This window comes from Pipistrellus kuhlii, unplaced genomic scaffold (assembly GCF_014108245.1).
Source record: "Pipistrellus kuhlii isolate mPipKuh1 unplaced genomic scaffold, mPipKuh1.p scaffold_m20_p_16, whole genome shotgun sequence".
NCBI classification, from domain to species: Eukaryota; Metazoa; Chordata; class Mammalia; order Chiroptera; family Vespertilionidae; genus Pipistrellus; species Pipistrellus kuhlii.
In genome coordinates, this window is record NW_023425471.1 from 15,114,218 (window position 1) to 15,130,339 (window position 16,122).

At 37.5% G+C, this 16,122-nt stretch overlaps 1 protein-coding gene across 9 annotated transcripts in view; it reads left to right on the forward strand.

The window, feature by feature from the left end:
- Nucleotides 1–10,153, forward strand: part of GK (glycerol kinase) — a 69,576-nt gene extending 59,423 nt beyond the window's left edge. For 4 of the 9 annotated variants that reach the window (XM_036439717.2, XM_036439718.2, XM_036439721.2 and 1 more), the window contains 8 exons: nucleotides 314–392; nucleotides 1,394–1,490; nucleotides 2,349–2,433; nucleotides 3,201–3,321; nucleotides 3,442–3,585; nucleotides 4,912–4,992; nucleotides 6,557–6,643; nucleotides 8,193–10,153. In XM_036439717.2, the coding sequence (XP_036295610.1) occupies nucleotides 314–392; nucleotides 1,394–1,490; nucleotides 2,349–2,433; nucleotides 3,201–3,321; nucleotides 3,442–3,585; nucleotides 4,912–4,992; nucleotides 6,557–6,643; nucleotides 8,193–8,203 (705 nt within the window). In that variant the 3' untranslated portion in view covers nucleotides 8,204–10,153. Of the gene's footprint in view, nucleotides 1–313; nucleotides 393–1,393; nucleotides 1,491–2,348; nucleotides 2,434–3,200; nucleotides 3,322–3,441; nucleotides 3,586–4,911; nucleotides 4,993–5,551; nucleotides 5,613–6,556; nucleotides 6,644–8,192 lie in introns of all 9 variants that reach the window. The other 5 variants (XM_036439722.2, XM_036439724.2, XR_004988295.2 and 2 more) reach the window with 4 other exon arrangements.
- The last annotated feature ends 5,969 nt before the right edge of the window (nucleotides 10,154–16,122 follow it).

Genomic DNA, 16,122 nt, shown 5'->3' on the forward strand with positions numbered 1-16,122 from the left:
TTGTATGATTTATGATTATAGTATTAAGAGTTTAGTGATTTTATCCCTCTTGAGCCAGCTATCCTATTTTAGGAATAAGCCTATGCGTTAGTTAACTATTGCTGTATAACGTTATCACCAGAAATGTCAGTGGCTTAAACCGTGCCCATGTATTTATTATCTCACAGTGCCCATGGGTCAAGAGTCCCAAAGCTGAAATTTTTAAAATGTTATTCATCTGATAGTCTCATACGCAGAGAATTTGCACAGTGAAACCTTTTATAGTGATAACATATACTTATCTTGGATTCTTTTTTTCTTTTCTTTTTCATAGGGTTCTGTAGCAATAGCCGGTGCTGTCATTCGCTGGCTAAGAGACAACCTTGGAATTATAAATAGCTCAGACGAAATTGGTGAGTATGTTCTAACAAAGGGTTAGAAGCTGAATAACGAAAATTTTAAATATTTTATCTTTGCAATCTGTTAGTATTTGTGCTTTTACCCCATGTGCTATGTTAGCATATATTGGTCCCTATTATTAGTTTCATTTATACCTAAAAGACTAGTTTGTGAAGATTTGTAAAAACAATGAATTAACATATTTAGTGTTGGTTATTATTAAACTGGCAAAGTAGGGCATAAAAATTACTCAAGTGTAAAATTAAACACCAAAGATTGCCAAAACCTTTGGGGAAGTAGTCCAGTTAAATTTATCTGATGAGAAAGAGCTTTAACTCTTGGATTAGAGTGAGAATTAAAACTCTAGTTAACTATAATTAACTCCAGTAAGTAAGTATTACTGTGGCTATTTTCAATTTATGGATAACTCTTTTTTTAATATTTTATTGATTTTGGAGAGGAAGGGGGAGAGAGCTAGAATGGTGAGAGAAAATCATTGACCAGCTGCCTCCTACACGCCCCCTACTGGTGATCAAGCCTACAACCCCAGCATGTGCCCTTGACCCCCTTCAGTCCACAGGCCAACACTCTATCCACTGAGCAAAACCGGCTAAGGCTATGCTTTCATTTAACTTTTTAATTTTGCTCGAAGGTGAGATAATCAGAAACACATATTTGATTAGGGATGCATTGGAGGTCACTTCATTTTTCAGTCAACAACCTTAACAGTAGTGGAAATGAGCCAAACTACCTTAACGAAACTAATCCAGTTCTTTTATTTTGGGGTGTAGGTTACATTTTAGTTGTGGTATTCAATGTGGGGCAATTTATTTTGGTTGCTCCTAGCATACTGCTATAATTAGGAACATTTTATGGTACTGATGAATATTTATGGTACTAATGAATAGGAAACCAAAAGTCCTGTCCTAATTTTTTAATAGATGTGTTTCTTGACTAACGTAATAGAATGTATTAGAGTGACTTGTGTGTTTGTTTTTTATTTATTTAACTTTAGAAAAACTTGCCAAAGAAGTAGGTACTTCTTATGGCTGCTATTTCGTCCCGGCATTTTCAGGATTATATGCGCCTTACTGGGAGCCCAGTGCAAGAGGGTAAGAATTAAAAATAAGGTACTATACTTTTGTGGGTCTAATATTAGTCAATAGTTTCCTATCTATTTTCAAATGATTTTGAATCCTCTAACAATAAGTACCCACCATGTCGATATTCGTATTGGTGTTATTATCTTTTTATTGACTTCAGAGAGGGAGAGGGAGATAGAAAGAAACATCAATGATGAGAGAATCATTGATTGGCTGCCTCCTGCACACCCCACTCTGAGGGTCGAGCCCGCAACCCAGGCATGTGCCCTGACCAGAATCAAACCTGGGACCCTTCAGTCCACAGGCTGTAGCTCTATCCATTGAGCCAAACTGGGTAGGGCTTATTATTATTATTTTTTTTTAATCTTCAAGGCATCTGCAAGTTCTGTACCAAAGGGATATCATCCAGATAAATGTTGATTTGGTTTTATATTTTTGTCACCTCTTTCTATGGATCATGAACTTTTTCATATGTGGAAGCAGGATTTTTGACTACAATGACTTTCTAAGCTACTTAATGTTTATGTCCAGTGTTGGCTTTGGTTTTTGTTAGTTTGTGTGAATTTTTTTATTAAATTGGGGTGACATTGGTCAACATGAACATATAGGTTCCAGGTGTGGGCTTCTATGTTACAAGGTCTGAATATTGCATCCTGTGCCCACCACCCAAAGTCAAATCTTCTCCCATCACCTCATATTAGGAGCCCTTCTCCCCCGACTTCTGTTGTTGTTTTCATTTCTATCCCCTGGCCCCCCTCCCCCCCCCCCCGGTACATTTCTAACAAATTCAGCTTTTCTGTATTCAGAACATTTCAGTGATGATTCCTTTCTTGTCAACTCTAATCTTAAAATTCTTGGTGTTTTTAGGATCATCTGTGGGCTCACTCAGTTCACCAATAAATGCCATATTGCTTTTGCTGCATTAGAAGCTGTTTGTTTCCAAACCCGAGAGGTAATAAATATGGACTTGATTTCTGATGCTTAATCTGTTTTTATCATTCTTTAACAAATTACATATGAGTGTCAGAAATTTTGTGAATCAATTTATTAAATACTTAATCAAAAATTAGACCTGCCTAAACACTAATGTAATAAATGTAAGTTTTTGTTCATTTTGTTAGCTGGCATTACTATATATATAGATATATATATTATTGATTTTTTACAGAGAGGAAGAGAGAGGGATAAAGAGCTAGAAACATCAATGAGAGAGAAACATCGACCAGCTGCCTCCTGCACACTTCCTACTGGGGATGTGAGCACAACCAATGTACATGCCCTTGACCAGAATCGAACCTGGGACATCTCAGTTCTCAGATCGACGCTCTATCCACTGAGACAAACCGGTTTTGGCGGCATTACCTTCTGAGTTCCTGTCATCTGCCAGGCACTGGATATTTTATGGTTGGGGGGACGCTCAGTGGGACACATTGGGCAGAGGGAATAGCACTAATAGTCATTGAGGCGGGAAACCTGGGTATAAAATAAAGTTTTTTTGGTTTGAGTGTATACAGAGGTGTAGGGAGAGAAAAGGTTGGTTGTGACCAGACCAAAGAAGGCTTAGAAGACCAGAATAAAAGTCTAAATTTTATTCTATAGGCTTTGGGAAGCTCTTAAGCATTTATTTTTATTTTTATTTTATTTTTTTTGCTAGAAGATCAGCATTTTCAGGGATGTTACTATGAAGTAGTTTATGTTCATTATGTTGGTTTATTTCAGATTCTGGATGCCATGAACCGTGACTGTGGAATTCCACTCAGTCATCTGCAGGTAGATGGAGGAATGACCAGCAATAAAATTCTTATGCAGCTACAAGCAGACATTCTGTATATCCCAGTAGGTGAGTAAACCTTCATTCCTTTACATTCTGGGACTACTGCTTCTTTTGGAGGAGCTAGTATTTAGGCATCTGTAAAAAAAATACCAAGTTGTTGATGTTGATGTCGCTTTCTCCTCTCAGTGAAGCCCTCCATGCCAGAGACCACTGCCCTGGGAGCCGCCATGGCAGCGGGGGCCGCAGAAGGTGTTGGCGTTTGGAGTCTGGAACCTGATGATCTGTCAGCTGTCACTGTGGAGCGGTTTGAACCCCAGATCAATGCTGAGGGTACATTTGAAAAATGAAACTTTTCATGGTATACTGTGAAGAGAGAGCTTGCCTTTCTGTGTATTCATAAGTTAAGGGACTAAGGACAATAACAAATGCTACTGCTTCAGGTTTGGCTACTAAGCGTATTGGGTTACACTGAATGAGTGTGGATGACAGAAATCACTTATTATAGAAAATTCTAGCCCAACTGGTGTGGCTCAGTGGTGTTGAGCGTCAAGCTATGAACCAGGAGGTCATGGTTCAATTCCTGGTCAGTGCATATTCTCAGTCCCCAGTGGGGGTATGTGTGTGTGTGCAAGAGGCACCTGATCAATGTTTCTATCATTCTTTTCCTCTCCCTTTCTCGCTGAAATCAAAAATATCTAAAGCATATATGAAATCACATTTTTATTTTTCACACATTTACAATCCTTTTGTATAGAAGGATAGCACTACCACACTATCAGTTCTAGCTTGTTTGTATAGCCTTTTTATGAAAGGGAGAAGGAGATCTATCAGCCACCCACCCCTAATCTCTACACAGATCATCTCTGGTGCCAATAGCCCAGTTTTAGGACATGATTAGCCAGACTCTAGGACATTCTGCTGGTAACTTTTAAGCACAGCAGGGTTAGCTAGACAAAAAGCAGCAACAGTTTATTTTTTAAAATATATTTTATTGATTTTTTACAGAGAGAAAGGGAGAGGGACAGAGAGTTAGAAACATCAATGAGAGAGAAACATCGATCAGCTGCCTCCTGCATACCTCTTACTGGGGATGTGCCCGCAAGCAAGGTACATGCCCTTGACTGGAATCGAACCTGGGACCTTTCAGTCCGCAGGCCGATGCTCTATCCATTGAGCCAAACCATTCAGGGCTGAAATATATTTTTACTGATTTCAGAGAGAAAGAGAGAGGGAAACAGAGATAGAAACATCAATGATGAGAGAGAATCATTAATCGGCTGCCTCCTGCACGCCCCCCACTGGGGTTCGAGCCTACAACCCAGGCATGTGCCCTGACCAGGAATCAAACTGTGACCTCCTGGTTCATAGGTCAACGCTCAACCACTGATTCACACTGGCAAGGCAATAGTTCATTCTTACAGAAAATAATTGTGTAGAGTTTACAAATGGCTTTGTCTCAGCAGGCAGCCTGTCTCCCAGTCACTGACCATCACTTTCAACCATACTCTCTCAAATCAGAGTCCTGGTAAAGTTTAATATGTTTAATATGTGTAACAATTTGTCAAGGATGCTGAGTGAACATAAGTGTAGTGCTTAGAACATCTCAGTAAACAGCCTTCCATATGTGTGTGTGCTTTTCCTGCCTTCTATTTCTAGAAAGTGAAATTCGTTTTTCTACCTGGAAGAAAGCTGTGATGAAATCAATGGGCTGGGTTACAGCTGAGTCTTCGGAAAGCGGTAACTATGCTTTTATTATTATTGCCACTTTGTCTCACTATGTTAAATAGCTTATTTAAGCACCTGACCATTTACACTTAGCAAAGCTGCATTACCATATATCTAGAGCTTCTAACATTCTGAAAACACTGTATAGTTCTAAGCATAGTGTTAGTTATCAGGTTGCTATGCACATATCCTGCCATCTTATTAGTTCGTTTCTAGTACTTCTATTTATCGCTGAGTTTTCTAAAAGTAAAATTATTTCTAGTTCCTACTTATTTTTCTAGCTTCCTCTTAATGAAAAACAAAACAAAATAATCAACTACAGTCTTTGTTTTTTCCCTCCTAATGTCTTACTTTACCTTTTTGGGGGGCGGTCTTTATGACCTGAACCAATAAATCATTTAGGTAGGGAAGTATTCAGTTGAAGTAGGGAACCATTTAGTTATAAATAGCCTTAAGCTTCCTTTAATATGCCTGTGCTATTTAAACAGCCTTAAACAGGCCTTTAATATAATATACTATTTTTATTATTTGCTAACTATAAGATTTGGAACATAATGAAATTTATTTACAGAAGCATATACTTTGCTGAAGAAGAGTTTATAAGTGAAATATAACCTGCCTTCCAAACCAAAGTAGGTATAGAACCACTTTTTCCCCCACCTCCACCCCCTACAACCACTTTTATTTATTTGTTTTTTTGTTGATTTGAGAGAGAGAGAGAGAGAGAGAAACATCAATTTCTTGTTCTACTTTTTGATGCATTTATTGCTTGCTTCTTAAATGTGCCCTGACTGGGGATCAAACCTGTAACCTTGGTGTTCTAACAACTGAGCTGCCTGGCCAGGGCCAAAACACTTTTAATATATCTGGCTCTTAGGAGAAGCTTCTGGAACTGTGCACACCACGGATCACCATGCTTGTATTTTTAGTCTTGGATGTTCCTACTTGAAGCTTTTGTTTTTTCTCCTAAGTAAGCATAATATCCTCATTCTTTCAATCTTTTATTCTCAGAAAACATCAGAACTATCATGTTCCCAGGCAATTTTTTAGAATGTACATTAATACAATGTAGTTTTCAAATGAGAGTAACATTGAGTCGGGTGCATTTCCTTATATACCAAATCCTATTTTTTTTTAATAAAAGAAAACAAAACCAATAGGGTTTGGCATTTATTTACAATAGGTTAATATAATTTTTCTGATAGCCAAAGCATCTATAATTTGAATGTGGGGGGATTTTGTATCTTTTGGGGAAGAATCAAGAAAGCTAAAATCCACAGCCTCCCAAAAAGTTCTCCATTGCCTTTCTTTGGCTTTGCCAGCGGAAGGCATATGGTCTACATTCTGTTCTTGGCTACTTGTGGCATGCCTCTGTATTGTTTGTTAATTGTTACAAGCCTTTAATATTGATTATATTTTTTATTTGAAGTAATAACTCTTTGCTAGCTTTTATGAATAGACTTTTTTATAACTTATTTTGTTTTGCTATCATGTGATTCTTAACACAAATATTGTAATTATGTGTCTCTCTTTTGGTTTGCTTGACGGGAAATCCCTTCTACTTGGATGACCACAGGTGACCCTAGTATCTTCTGTAGTCTACCCCTGGGCTTTTTTATAATGAGTAGCATGATAATGTTTATCGGAGCAAGGTACATCTCAGGTCAGTTACTCTTTAAATTAGACAATTTTATTAGTTAGCGTTAATATGTTTGTCTATAACGCAGCAGAAAGTGTTCAGTGTTTTTCATTCTTCCAATGTTTAGAAACCTGGAAAATCCATTAAGGTTCTGACTAGACAATCTTTTGTGGCAGTCAGAATTAAGGATTGAGGTGTTTGTTGTGTTGTCAACTATGAGCAGAAGTGAAAGTACTACTTTTAATGCTAAATGACAGGACTTTCAGAAAATTAGCAGAGTATCTGTAAAACCCAAACCAGGGAAAATGTATAGTCTCTTTTGCTTTAGTTTGAAAAAAAATACATTTTTTGAACTGAAGTTTTAAAAATTATTGCCTGAATAAATGGGTTGAACTAAAACTGAATTATTAGTTTTACACCTTAACTTCCACTAAATGTTTTTTATGAAAGTAAAATTGCTCAGCATGTGATGAAATAAGTTGTGTAACCTATATTCATTTAAATATAACCATCATTTTGGAAGCTGTTCCTGATGATAGCTCAATTTTTCTTAAAATTAATCACTTAAATGGAAACAACTCGTCCCATATGTTGCCAAGAAAGTGTAGCATTTTAAAAGTCTTCATGATTAGAGAAAGAGTTCAATTATTTCTCTTGATTAATTAGATGATGACCTAGTTTTAAAATTTAAGCTTTATTGATATGGGAGAAACATCTGTTTGTAGGAATCTGATAAGTCTTACTTTAGCTTGCCATCGTCAGATAATTATTTATATCAGGAATTAGGTTATTTTTATTAATCATAAAATATGGGTTACTTGCATGAGAATTTAAAACTAAGATTGCCTTTTTCTGTATTCTTCATATTTGGAATGAATTTGTTTGAATCTTCTGTTTCCATAATAACAGTACCTTATGTTGGTATTAGTGCTTTATACCTTACAAAGGGCTTCTGTATATATATAAATCTATACTGAATTAGCAGATATCTATTTTCTTGCTGGAAGATGCAAGTATTCCCCAGAAGAACTATAATTTAAATTTGTAATGAAATGTTTATGCTGTTTTGGGGAAAGTTCTATGATTTTTTCAGTATCTTGCTGTATTTTTGGCTGTGTAATGATCATCTAGAAAAGGAAAGAAAAGAACATTGCAGCTAAAAGTTTTCATTGATTTTCTTTTCCCACTGATTCCCCTTTGGTACCATGACAGGATGGAAAGGACTGCTGTCTATGAAAATTGAAACATGTAGCATATCTCTGAGCTAAAGGATAAGTTAAGTTTCCAAATTCCTAGGCCCTCAAAATGGATACGGTAGCCAACTTTTGGTTCTCTGTTGGTAACATATGCTGAGATTTGATAACAGTGGAATTGTTTGCCTTGGTAAACAATTAGCAGTAGTGTTAATATTTGCTAATTCTGGAATTGGCTGTTCTATTTGCTGCATTTTTAACTGAAACAATATTTAGAAACGATATGGAATTTCTAACTCTATAAATGATTAGTTTTCATTGCTTTAACTCCTGAATTGCATGTATGTTGTTATTGACATGGTTTTTGTCCCCCACTTTAGGTATCCCATAAATAACACAACTCATGGATTCCAACAGTGCGAGCTCTTTACCCAACAAGAGACTCCAGTGACTCTCTTACTCTGATGACACTATTCATAGACTCTGATTTTATTTATAAGCCACTTGCTGCATGACCCTCGAAGTTGACCTGTGGCTCGAAATAAAGAAAATGCAGCAGAAAGAATGTTATAGAAACATTGGTGTGATTTTTAACATCAATCCTAAGATTGGACCAGCCACCTCTGGAGCTGACCCCTCCTTTGCCATCACTTCATGCCCCATTTCCTCTAAGATGTAGAAAGAATCCAGATCCTGTCCATTGGCAGCTTTCCTCGAGCACTGTCAGATGCTGATGGGCCAGGATTTGATTCTCTGCACTACACACACTTGATCAAGGGATTATTGCTACCTGGCTAAAAATGAGTGACTTTGTGTTTGTTTTTAGCAGAACCCTAAAGTTCTCTTTTCTGCCTATGCAGGAGCCCACAGAATCTTCACTGATTATGTAGGTAGGATCCTCTACTAAACACTTAAAATGAAAATTTAGTATTATCATAGCTTAGCTATTTTTCTGAAAAGTATTTGCCAAAACCAAAATTCTTTCTGTCTGGATCTTATAGGGAAGGACACTTTTTTCTCCCCCCCCCATCTCTCCTTTTTATATTTTTTACCTTATATGTATAACATACATGCCTATCTATTTTATATACTGAGGGTACCCCATTTATAAACTAAGAGTACATTTTACATGGTCTCACTGATTACACTGAATTTGTGTCCAGAACTTGTAGAAAAGAACACTTTTCTTTTCTTTTTATATTTCTTACTTTGTATGTAGTGCATACATGCCTCTATATTTTATATACTAAAGGTAGCCCATTTATAAATTAAAAGCACATTGTATTCAGTAGGTTATAATGGGGCTGGTCTTAAGTGGACCACTATGTGTATAAATATTTTGGGGAAAACAGCTGTATATGTTTTGGGGCAACAGTTATACATATTATTTACCAGGAGAAACTTTTTCTTAAAGAGCCAACATTTGAAATTTAAATGTGTTCTATGTCAATAAAAGAAAATATACTTTATTGTGACTTCAACTATGTTTCTTATACTTTACATTTTTACTTAAAATTTTTAGCTGGATACATGCTAAAGAAAGAAAACTATGGAATACTATAGTAAATACTGTTTTCAAACACAAGTACTAGTTCATATAAAGTTATTTTCCTTTAACATCATTTTAAACTTATTTGGGATCCTTTTGATGGGATAGCCAAATAGGTTAAAAATTTAAGTTAAAACACACCTTAGAAATAAGGCCAAGATCACTTTCCACCCAAATATGTTATTAATTGCTGATGCACAGTTATAATTTCTATTTGAGATGACAATTACCTCTGCATACTGTCAAAACGATAAAAGGTTTACTATTAGAAATGGCTTCCAGTGAAACCAAGAATTTCTCAAAATATTTAGTATTGTGTGTGCCTAATGTAGCTTCTTAATGTCAATTTTTAAAACATCCTAAAATTAATTGCTGTTTATTACAAGTAAGAATATACTGCCTCCTAATTATTTTATTCAATCAGTGCTGAAAATGGAAATATATTTATATGCTAATATGAAAAGTTTTGTTTGGAATTAATGCTAACTTGAATTTGCAGTGCTCATTGTGCTGTGGAATCTGCTGGGTTTTATTGATGCTGCTGCCACGTTAGTGACATAAATATTAAAGGTACTGTGAAATTACTACTTTGTGGCAGGGTACTTTTAAACATACTTATGTTTCTACAAAGGTAGTTCAAGTTCATTGTAAATAATTGTGAAAATCACTGTTCCGATCCTTTTCAGATGACATTAATTTTCTATAATTTGCAATATTTGTAAATGTTTGAAATTGTACACATGGATCATTTCCTGATAAATGTACTTAAAATAAATTGACCCCTCATTATTACTTGCATTTCTCATTTATAGACTATAACTTAGTTCTAAATCTAATGAAGCAATGAGAACCTCAGCTATTAGCACTTGATCAGGCACATTCTGCAGAAATAACCAACAGCCGAGGAGGTCGTTTCTGGAATGATGAGCACCTCAGTAATCCCATTACAAAAGACTACACTATCTATTTCAGCATCCGAAACACCCTAGCAAGATTAGCAGCCTTAATCCATAGGGGTCTCTCGTTGACTGACCATGACCTCCGGGTTTCATTCTATACTTAATTTTTCTCTACCTGCATTAGTTGGTGGAGTCAAGTGTGCCATTATTCTCTCAACTCAATACCTCACACCTTCATCTTTTGTTCTTTAACTGATTGGTAAAATAATGGATCTTTGCTTCTGAATTTTTTAGTATTTTTTTTTAAAGTGCCCAAAGCTCAGTCTTAGGTTTATGGGTGTTTTATGTCACGCAGGAATGAAAAATAATAGCTATTTAGAAGAAATCACTAAATGAAAAATGTCATAGCAAAGAAATGAACAGCATTGGCAGTAGAGTAGGTGGTATTTACATTTATAGTGTCTACCTAACAGTACAACAATTAGTTTTATAGCTTTAATGAGGTATAATTGATATATAGAAAACTGGACATATTTCATGTATGTAATTTGATTCGTTTGGACGTAGGCATAAACCTATCATACCATCACCACAATCAAGGTAATAAATCTTTCCTTCACCTCCAAAACTTTCTTTGTTCCCTTTGCTTTGTGTGTATGTGTGGTAAGAATGCTTAATACAAGATCTACTCTTGTCGAAACTGGTTTGGCTCAGTGGATAGAGTGTTGGCCTGCAGACTAAAAGGTCCCAGGTTCGATTCTAGTCAAGGGCATGTACCTTGGTTGTGGGCTCATCCCCAGTAGGGGGTGTGCAGGAGGCAGCTGATCAATGTTTCTCTCTCATCGATCGATGTTTCTAACTCTTTCCCTCTTCCTTCTTCTCTGTAAAAAATCAATGAAGTATATATTTTAAAGAAAGATCTACCCTCTTAAATTTTTAAGTGCACAGTATGGTATTTTTCACTATAGACACTATGTTGTACAGGAGAGCTCCAGAATTTACTCATTCTGTATAGCCACCTTTATAGCCATCGGACAAGTCAGCATAATATACTCTAGTTCCATCCATAAACTGTGGTACAGCTACAAAATAGAAAATGTGTAGCTTCAGAAAGAATGAGGATACTGTCTAGGAACATGAAAACATCCAGGAAAAGAGAAAAAGCAAGGTGCAGAGGATTGCATGTATTACCTTTCCATTTAAAAAAGATGGCTAGGATCTTCGCCCATGCTGGAAGGACATAGAAGAACCTGTTAATAGTGTTGACTTGTGTTACATGCCCTTGAGCCCACTCCAATTCCTAGCAACCCTGTGAATGAGTGATGTCTGCAATGTCCTGTCCTCAACAGCCCCACACAGCTCCTGGTGACTCATTCCTGTGAATACTTTTTTTTTTCTTTATTGGTGCCGTGTCGGCAAACTGCGGCTCGAGAGTCACATGTGGCTCTTTGGCCCCTTGAGTGTGGCTTTTCCACAAAATACCACGTCCTGGGTGAGTCTGTTTTGAAGAAGTGGCATTAGAAGAAGTTTAAGTTTAAAAAATTTGGCTCTCAAAAGAAATTTCAATCGTTGTACTGTTGATATTTGGCTGTTGACTGATGAGTTTGCTGACTACTGGATTAGGCATTACATATGTGACTTTATCCCTCCATTAGCCCCCCACACCCCTTCCCCTTTCATGCCCTCATCCCCCTGTTGTCTGTGTCCATTGACTAGGCTTATATACAAACATACAAGTCCTTTGGTTGATCTTACCACCAACCTCCCCTGCCTACCCTCTGAGGTTTGACAGTATGATCCATGCTTCTTTGTCTCTGGATCTGTTTTTGTTCATCAGTTTTTTTTGTTCATTATATACCATAAATGAGTGAGATCATGTGATGTTTTCAACTGACTTATTTTGCTTAGCATAATGCTCTCCAGGTCCATCCATGCTGTTGCAAATCCTGAGCCTTATTTTATGGACTCAATTCATCTCATATTTGGTCTTCTTGTCCTGCTGCCTTCTATTTTTCCCAGCATTATTGTCTTTGCCCAAGGACTCTTCACATAATATGCCCGAAGTAGGACAGCTTCAGGTTTGTCATTTTTGCCTCCCGCGATGTTTCGGGCTTGATTTGCTCTAGTTCCTACTTGTTTATCTTTCTTTTGTTAAAAACAAATATTTTATTGATTTTTCTTTTACAGAAAGGAAGAGAGAGGGATATAGAGTCAGAAACAACTATGAGAGAGAAACATCAATCAGCTGCCTCCTGCACACACCCTGCGGGGAATGTGCCCACAACCAAGGTACATGCCCTTGACCGAAATTGTACCTGGGACCCTTCAGTCCGAAGGCCAATGCTCTATCCACTGAGCCAAACCGGTTTTGGCCCACTTGTTTATCTTTCTGGTGGTCCAGGGTATCCATGACATCTTTAAAATGAATCATTTTTTCCTAGCCTATTCCCAGATATTATTCTTAAATCCCATCAAACATTTAAGGATGAAATAATAAAGTAATCTGCAATCTTTTTCAGAAAATATAAGACAGAAGCAATCTTAATTCTTTTAGTGAGGCCAGCATTACCCTAACTCAGCCCAAAGCCAAGTAAATATATTACTAGAAAAGAAAAGTATAGACAAATATTTCTCATGTACATAGATTTAAAAATCCTTAAAATAATAGCAAAAATCCAGCAGTGTATAAGAAGAATAATAGCCAAGACTGGTTTGGCTCAGTGGATAGAGCGTTGGTCTGCGGACTGAAAGGTCCCAGGTTCGATTCCAGTCAAGGGCATGTACCTTCATTGCGGGCACATCCCCAGTAGGGGGTGTGCAAGAGGCAGCTGATCGGTGATTCTCATTGATGTTTCTAACTATCTCTCTCCCTTCCTCTCTGTAAAAAAATCAATTAAAAAATATATTTAAAAAAAAAAAAAAAGAAGAAGAAGAAGAAGAAGAATACCTCATGAAGTGGGGCTAATTTCCAGAATTTATAAATCAACACTTATAAATCAATTAGTGTACTTCATCGTATAATAGACTGAATTAAAAATGATCATATCAATAGATGTAGAAAAATCATTAAATTTTAATACCCATTTATGTTAAAATCTTTTTCTTATAACATATTTTATTGATTTTTTTACAGAGAGGAAGAGAGAGGGATAGAGAGTTAGAAACATCGATGAGAGAGAATCATCTATCAGCTGCCTTTTGCACACCCTCTACTGGGGATGTGCCCGCAACCAGGGTACATTCCCTGGACCAGAATTGAACCCGGGATGTTCTATCCACTGAGCCAAACCGGTTTCGGCTGTTAAAATCTTTTAAAATTAGGATTAGAAGAGAATTTCCTTAACCTGATACAGGGTACATAAGAAAACAGCTAATACTATACCTAATGATGAAAGTGAATGCTTTTTTTCTAAGTTTGGAAACAACAAGGATGTCTTATTACTCCTAGTCAGTGTTGTAATGGAAATCCTATTTTGTGCAAGACTACTTTGGAATTAAGAAATCTAAATTAATTTTATCTAAGAGAAGCAATAATATTTTTTGCATCATACTATTAGAGAGAAATATAATTGTGGGTGTATAGAAGCTAAACATAGACAAAGAAGAAGGCATAGTGAAGCACTGCCTTGCTTCCAAAACTTTGGAGCTCTGCTGTAGCGATACATTTAAAAAGTTTTTATTCAGCCCAGCCAGTGTTGCTCAGTGGTTGAACATCAACCCATGAACCAGAAGGTCGCCTTTAGATTCCTGGTTAGGGCCCAATAGGCGGCGTGCAGGAGGCAGCCAATCAATGATTGATTCTCTCTCTCCCTCGTCCTCTGAAATCAACAAAAATATATTTTTGAAATCAATAAAAACAAAAAAAAGTTTTAATCCAAAACAGTGATGATAACTTGCAATCAAGTGAATGGTCTGAGTTTATACTATTCCTTTCTCTGCCTTCAGGTTTCTAGGTTAATGAATAATGAGTTTTGTTTCTAAAATTGCTTTTAGTGGCGCTAATTTTAGTCCCCTTAGGGAAGGGATTGGAGAAAGGAAGGTGTTTTTCTTATATGCTTTAGTGATCAATTGACTTTAGTACGTCCAAATTAACTTGGCCATTATAACTTAATGTGCTTAAAGATTTTTCTGAAATCAAAAGGAAGGAAAGATTAAAATTCAATTGTGACATCAAATATTTGGTTACTAATGTAAAATATACTTAAATTGTTAGGTTTATGGAATTACCTTCGCAAGACAATAACAAAAAGTGACTTTTTTAGAGTCAAATTTTCAGTTTAGGGTAGTTGTAGATTTTGCTAGCTGGGGATATCAGTTACCTATTGTTGCATAGGAGACTACTCCAAAACTTCATGGTTTTAAACCATAACAATTTTATTGGTGATAATTCGGTGACCGTCAATTTGGCCTGAGCTCAGTGAGGGCAGTTCTGTTGGTCTTGTCTGGATCACCCGTGGGCATACGATCAGATGACAAGTTGGCTGGGGGCTGGCTGGCCCCAGTTGACCTCACTTGACCATCTGACAGCCAAGGCTGCTGGCCAAAGCACCTAAGTTGTTTTCCATGTTGCCTAGCCAGCAGGATAGCTCAAACTTTTCCCCATGGTCCCAACCGGGCAAAATGGAAGCTGTAAGGCCTCTTGAGGCCTTTGCTTTGGCAGTTCCACAATGTCACTTCACCGCTCTCTGTTGGTCAGAGCAAATCATAAGGCTGGCCTAGATTCAAGGGAAGGAAACACTGACTCCCACCTCTTCATAGGAAAAACTGCACATAGTCTGTGGCCATATTTATCTATCATACTAGCTTATTTAGTCAAATCCAATCATTCAAAATGTTAAAATAGCCCAGCTGGTGTGCCTCATTGTTTGAGCCTTGACCTATGAACCAGGAGGTTACAGTTGGATTCCTGGTCAGGGCACATGCCTGGGTTGCAAGCTCAATCCCCAGTGTGGGGTGTGCCAGAGGCAGCCAATCAATGAATCTCTCTGATCATTAATGTCTCCCTCTCCTTTCCTCTCTGAAATAAAAGTATTTATTTTAAAAAAATGTCAAGATAGTAGCCATGGCTGATGTATCTCGGTTGGGCCAGTGCACCCAAGGATTTCCAGTTCAATTCCCAGTCAGGGCACATGCCCTGGTTGTGGCTCAAGCCCTAGTCCCCTGCAGGAGGTGATGATCAGACGGGGCAATCAATGTTTCTCCTCCCCCCCTCTCCCTCTCTAAAAATCAAGTTAGAAAATATTTGCCTTAAAAGTATTGAAGAGCTGAAAAGACAGTAGTGAACTTCCAGGCTAAATTTTACTTTGGGAATGATAGCCTTAATCAGAGATATCCTATATAATAAAAGGCAAATATGCAAATAGATTGAATGGCAGAATGACTGGTTGCTATAATGCACACTGACCACCAGGGAGCAGATGTTCAATGCAGAAGTTGTCCCCTGGTGGTCAGTGTGCTCCCACAGGGGGACCACAGCTCAGCCAGAAGCCCTGAGCCAGGCTCATCGTTGGGGAGCGCAGTGGCAGTGGCAGGAGCCTCTCCCGCCTCTCTGGTAGTGCTAAGGATGCCCAGTGGGAGCAGGCCTAAGCCATTCCCCAAGGGCTCCTGGACTGCAACAGGGTGCAGGCCAGGGTGAAGGACCAACCCTCCCCCAAGTGCATGAATTTTGTGCACTGGGCCTCTAGTAAGCTATAAGAGCACCAAAGTTGATTGAGCCTCACACTTGGAATCCAGAAGTCCAGAATTAGGACACATTCAAAATAAAGTGTGTTTTTTTTTAATTTAATAAATCTTTATTCAGGTTATTACAATTGTTTCTCCTTTCTCCCCTCCCCCATAGCTCCCCTCCACCCGGTTATCACC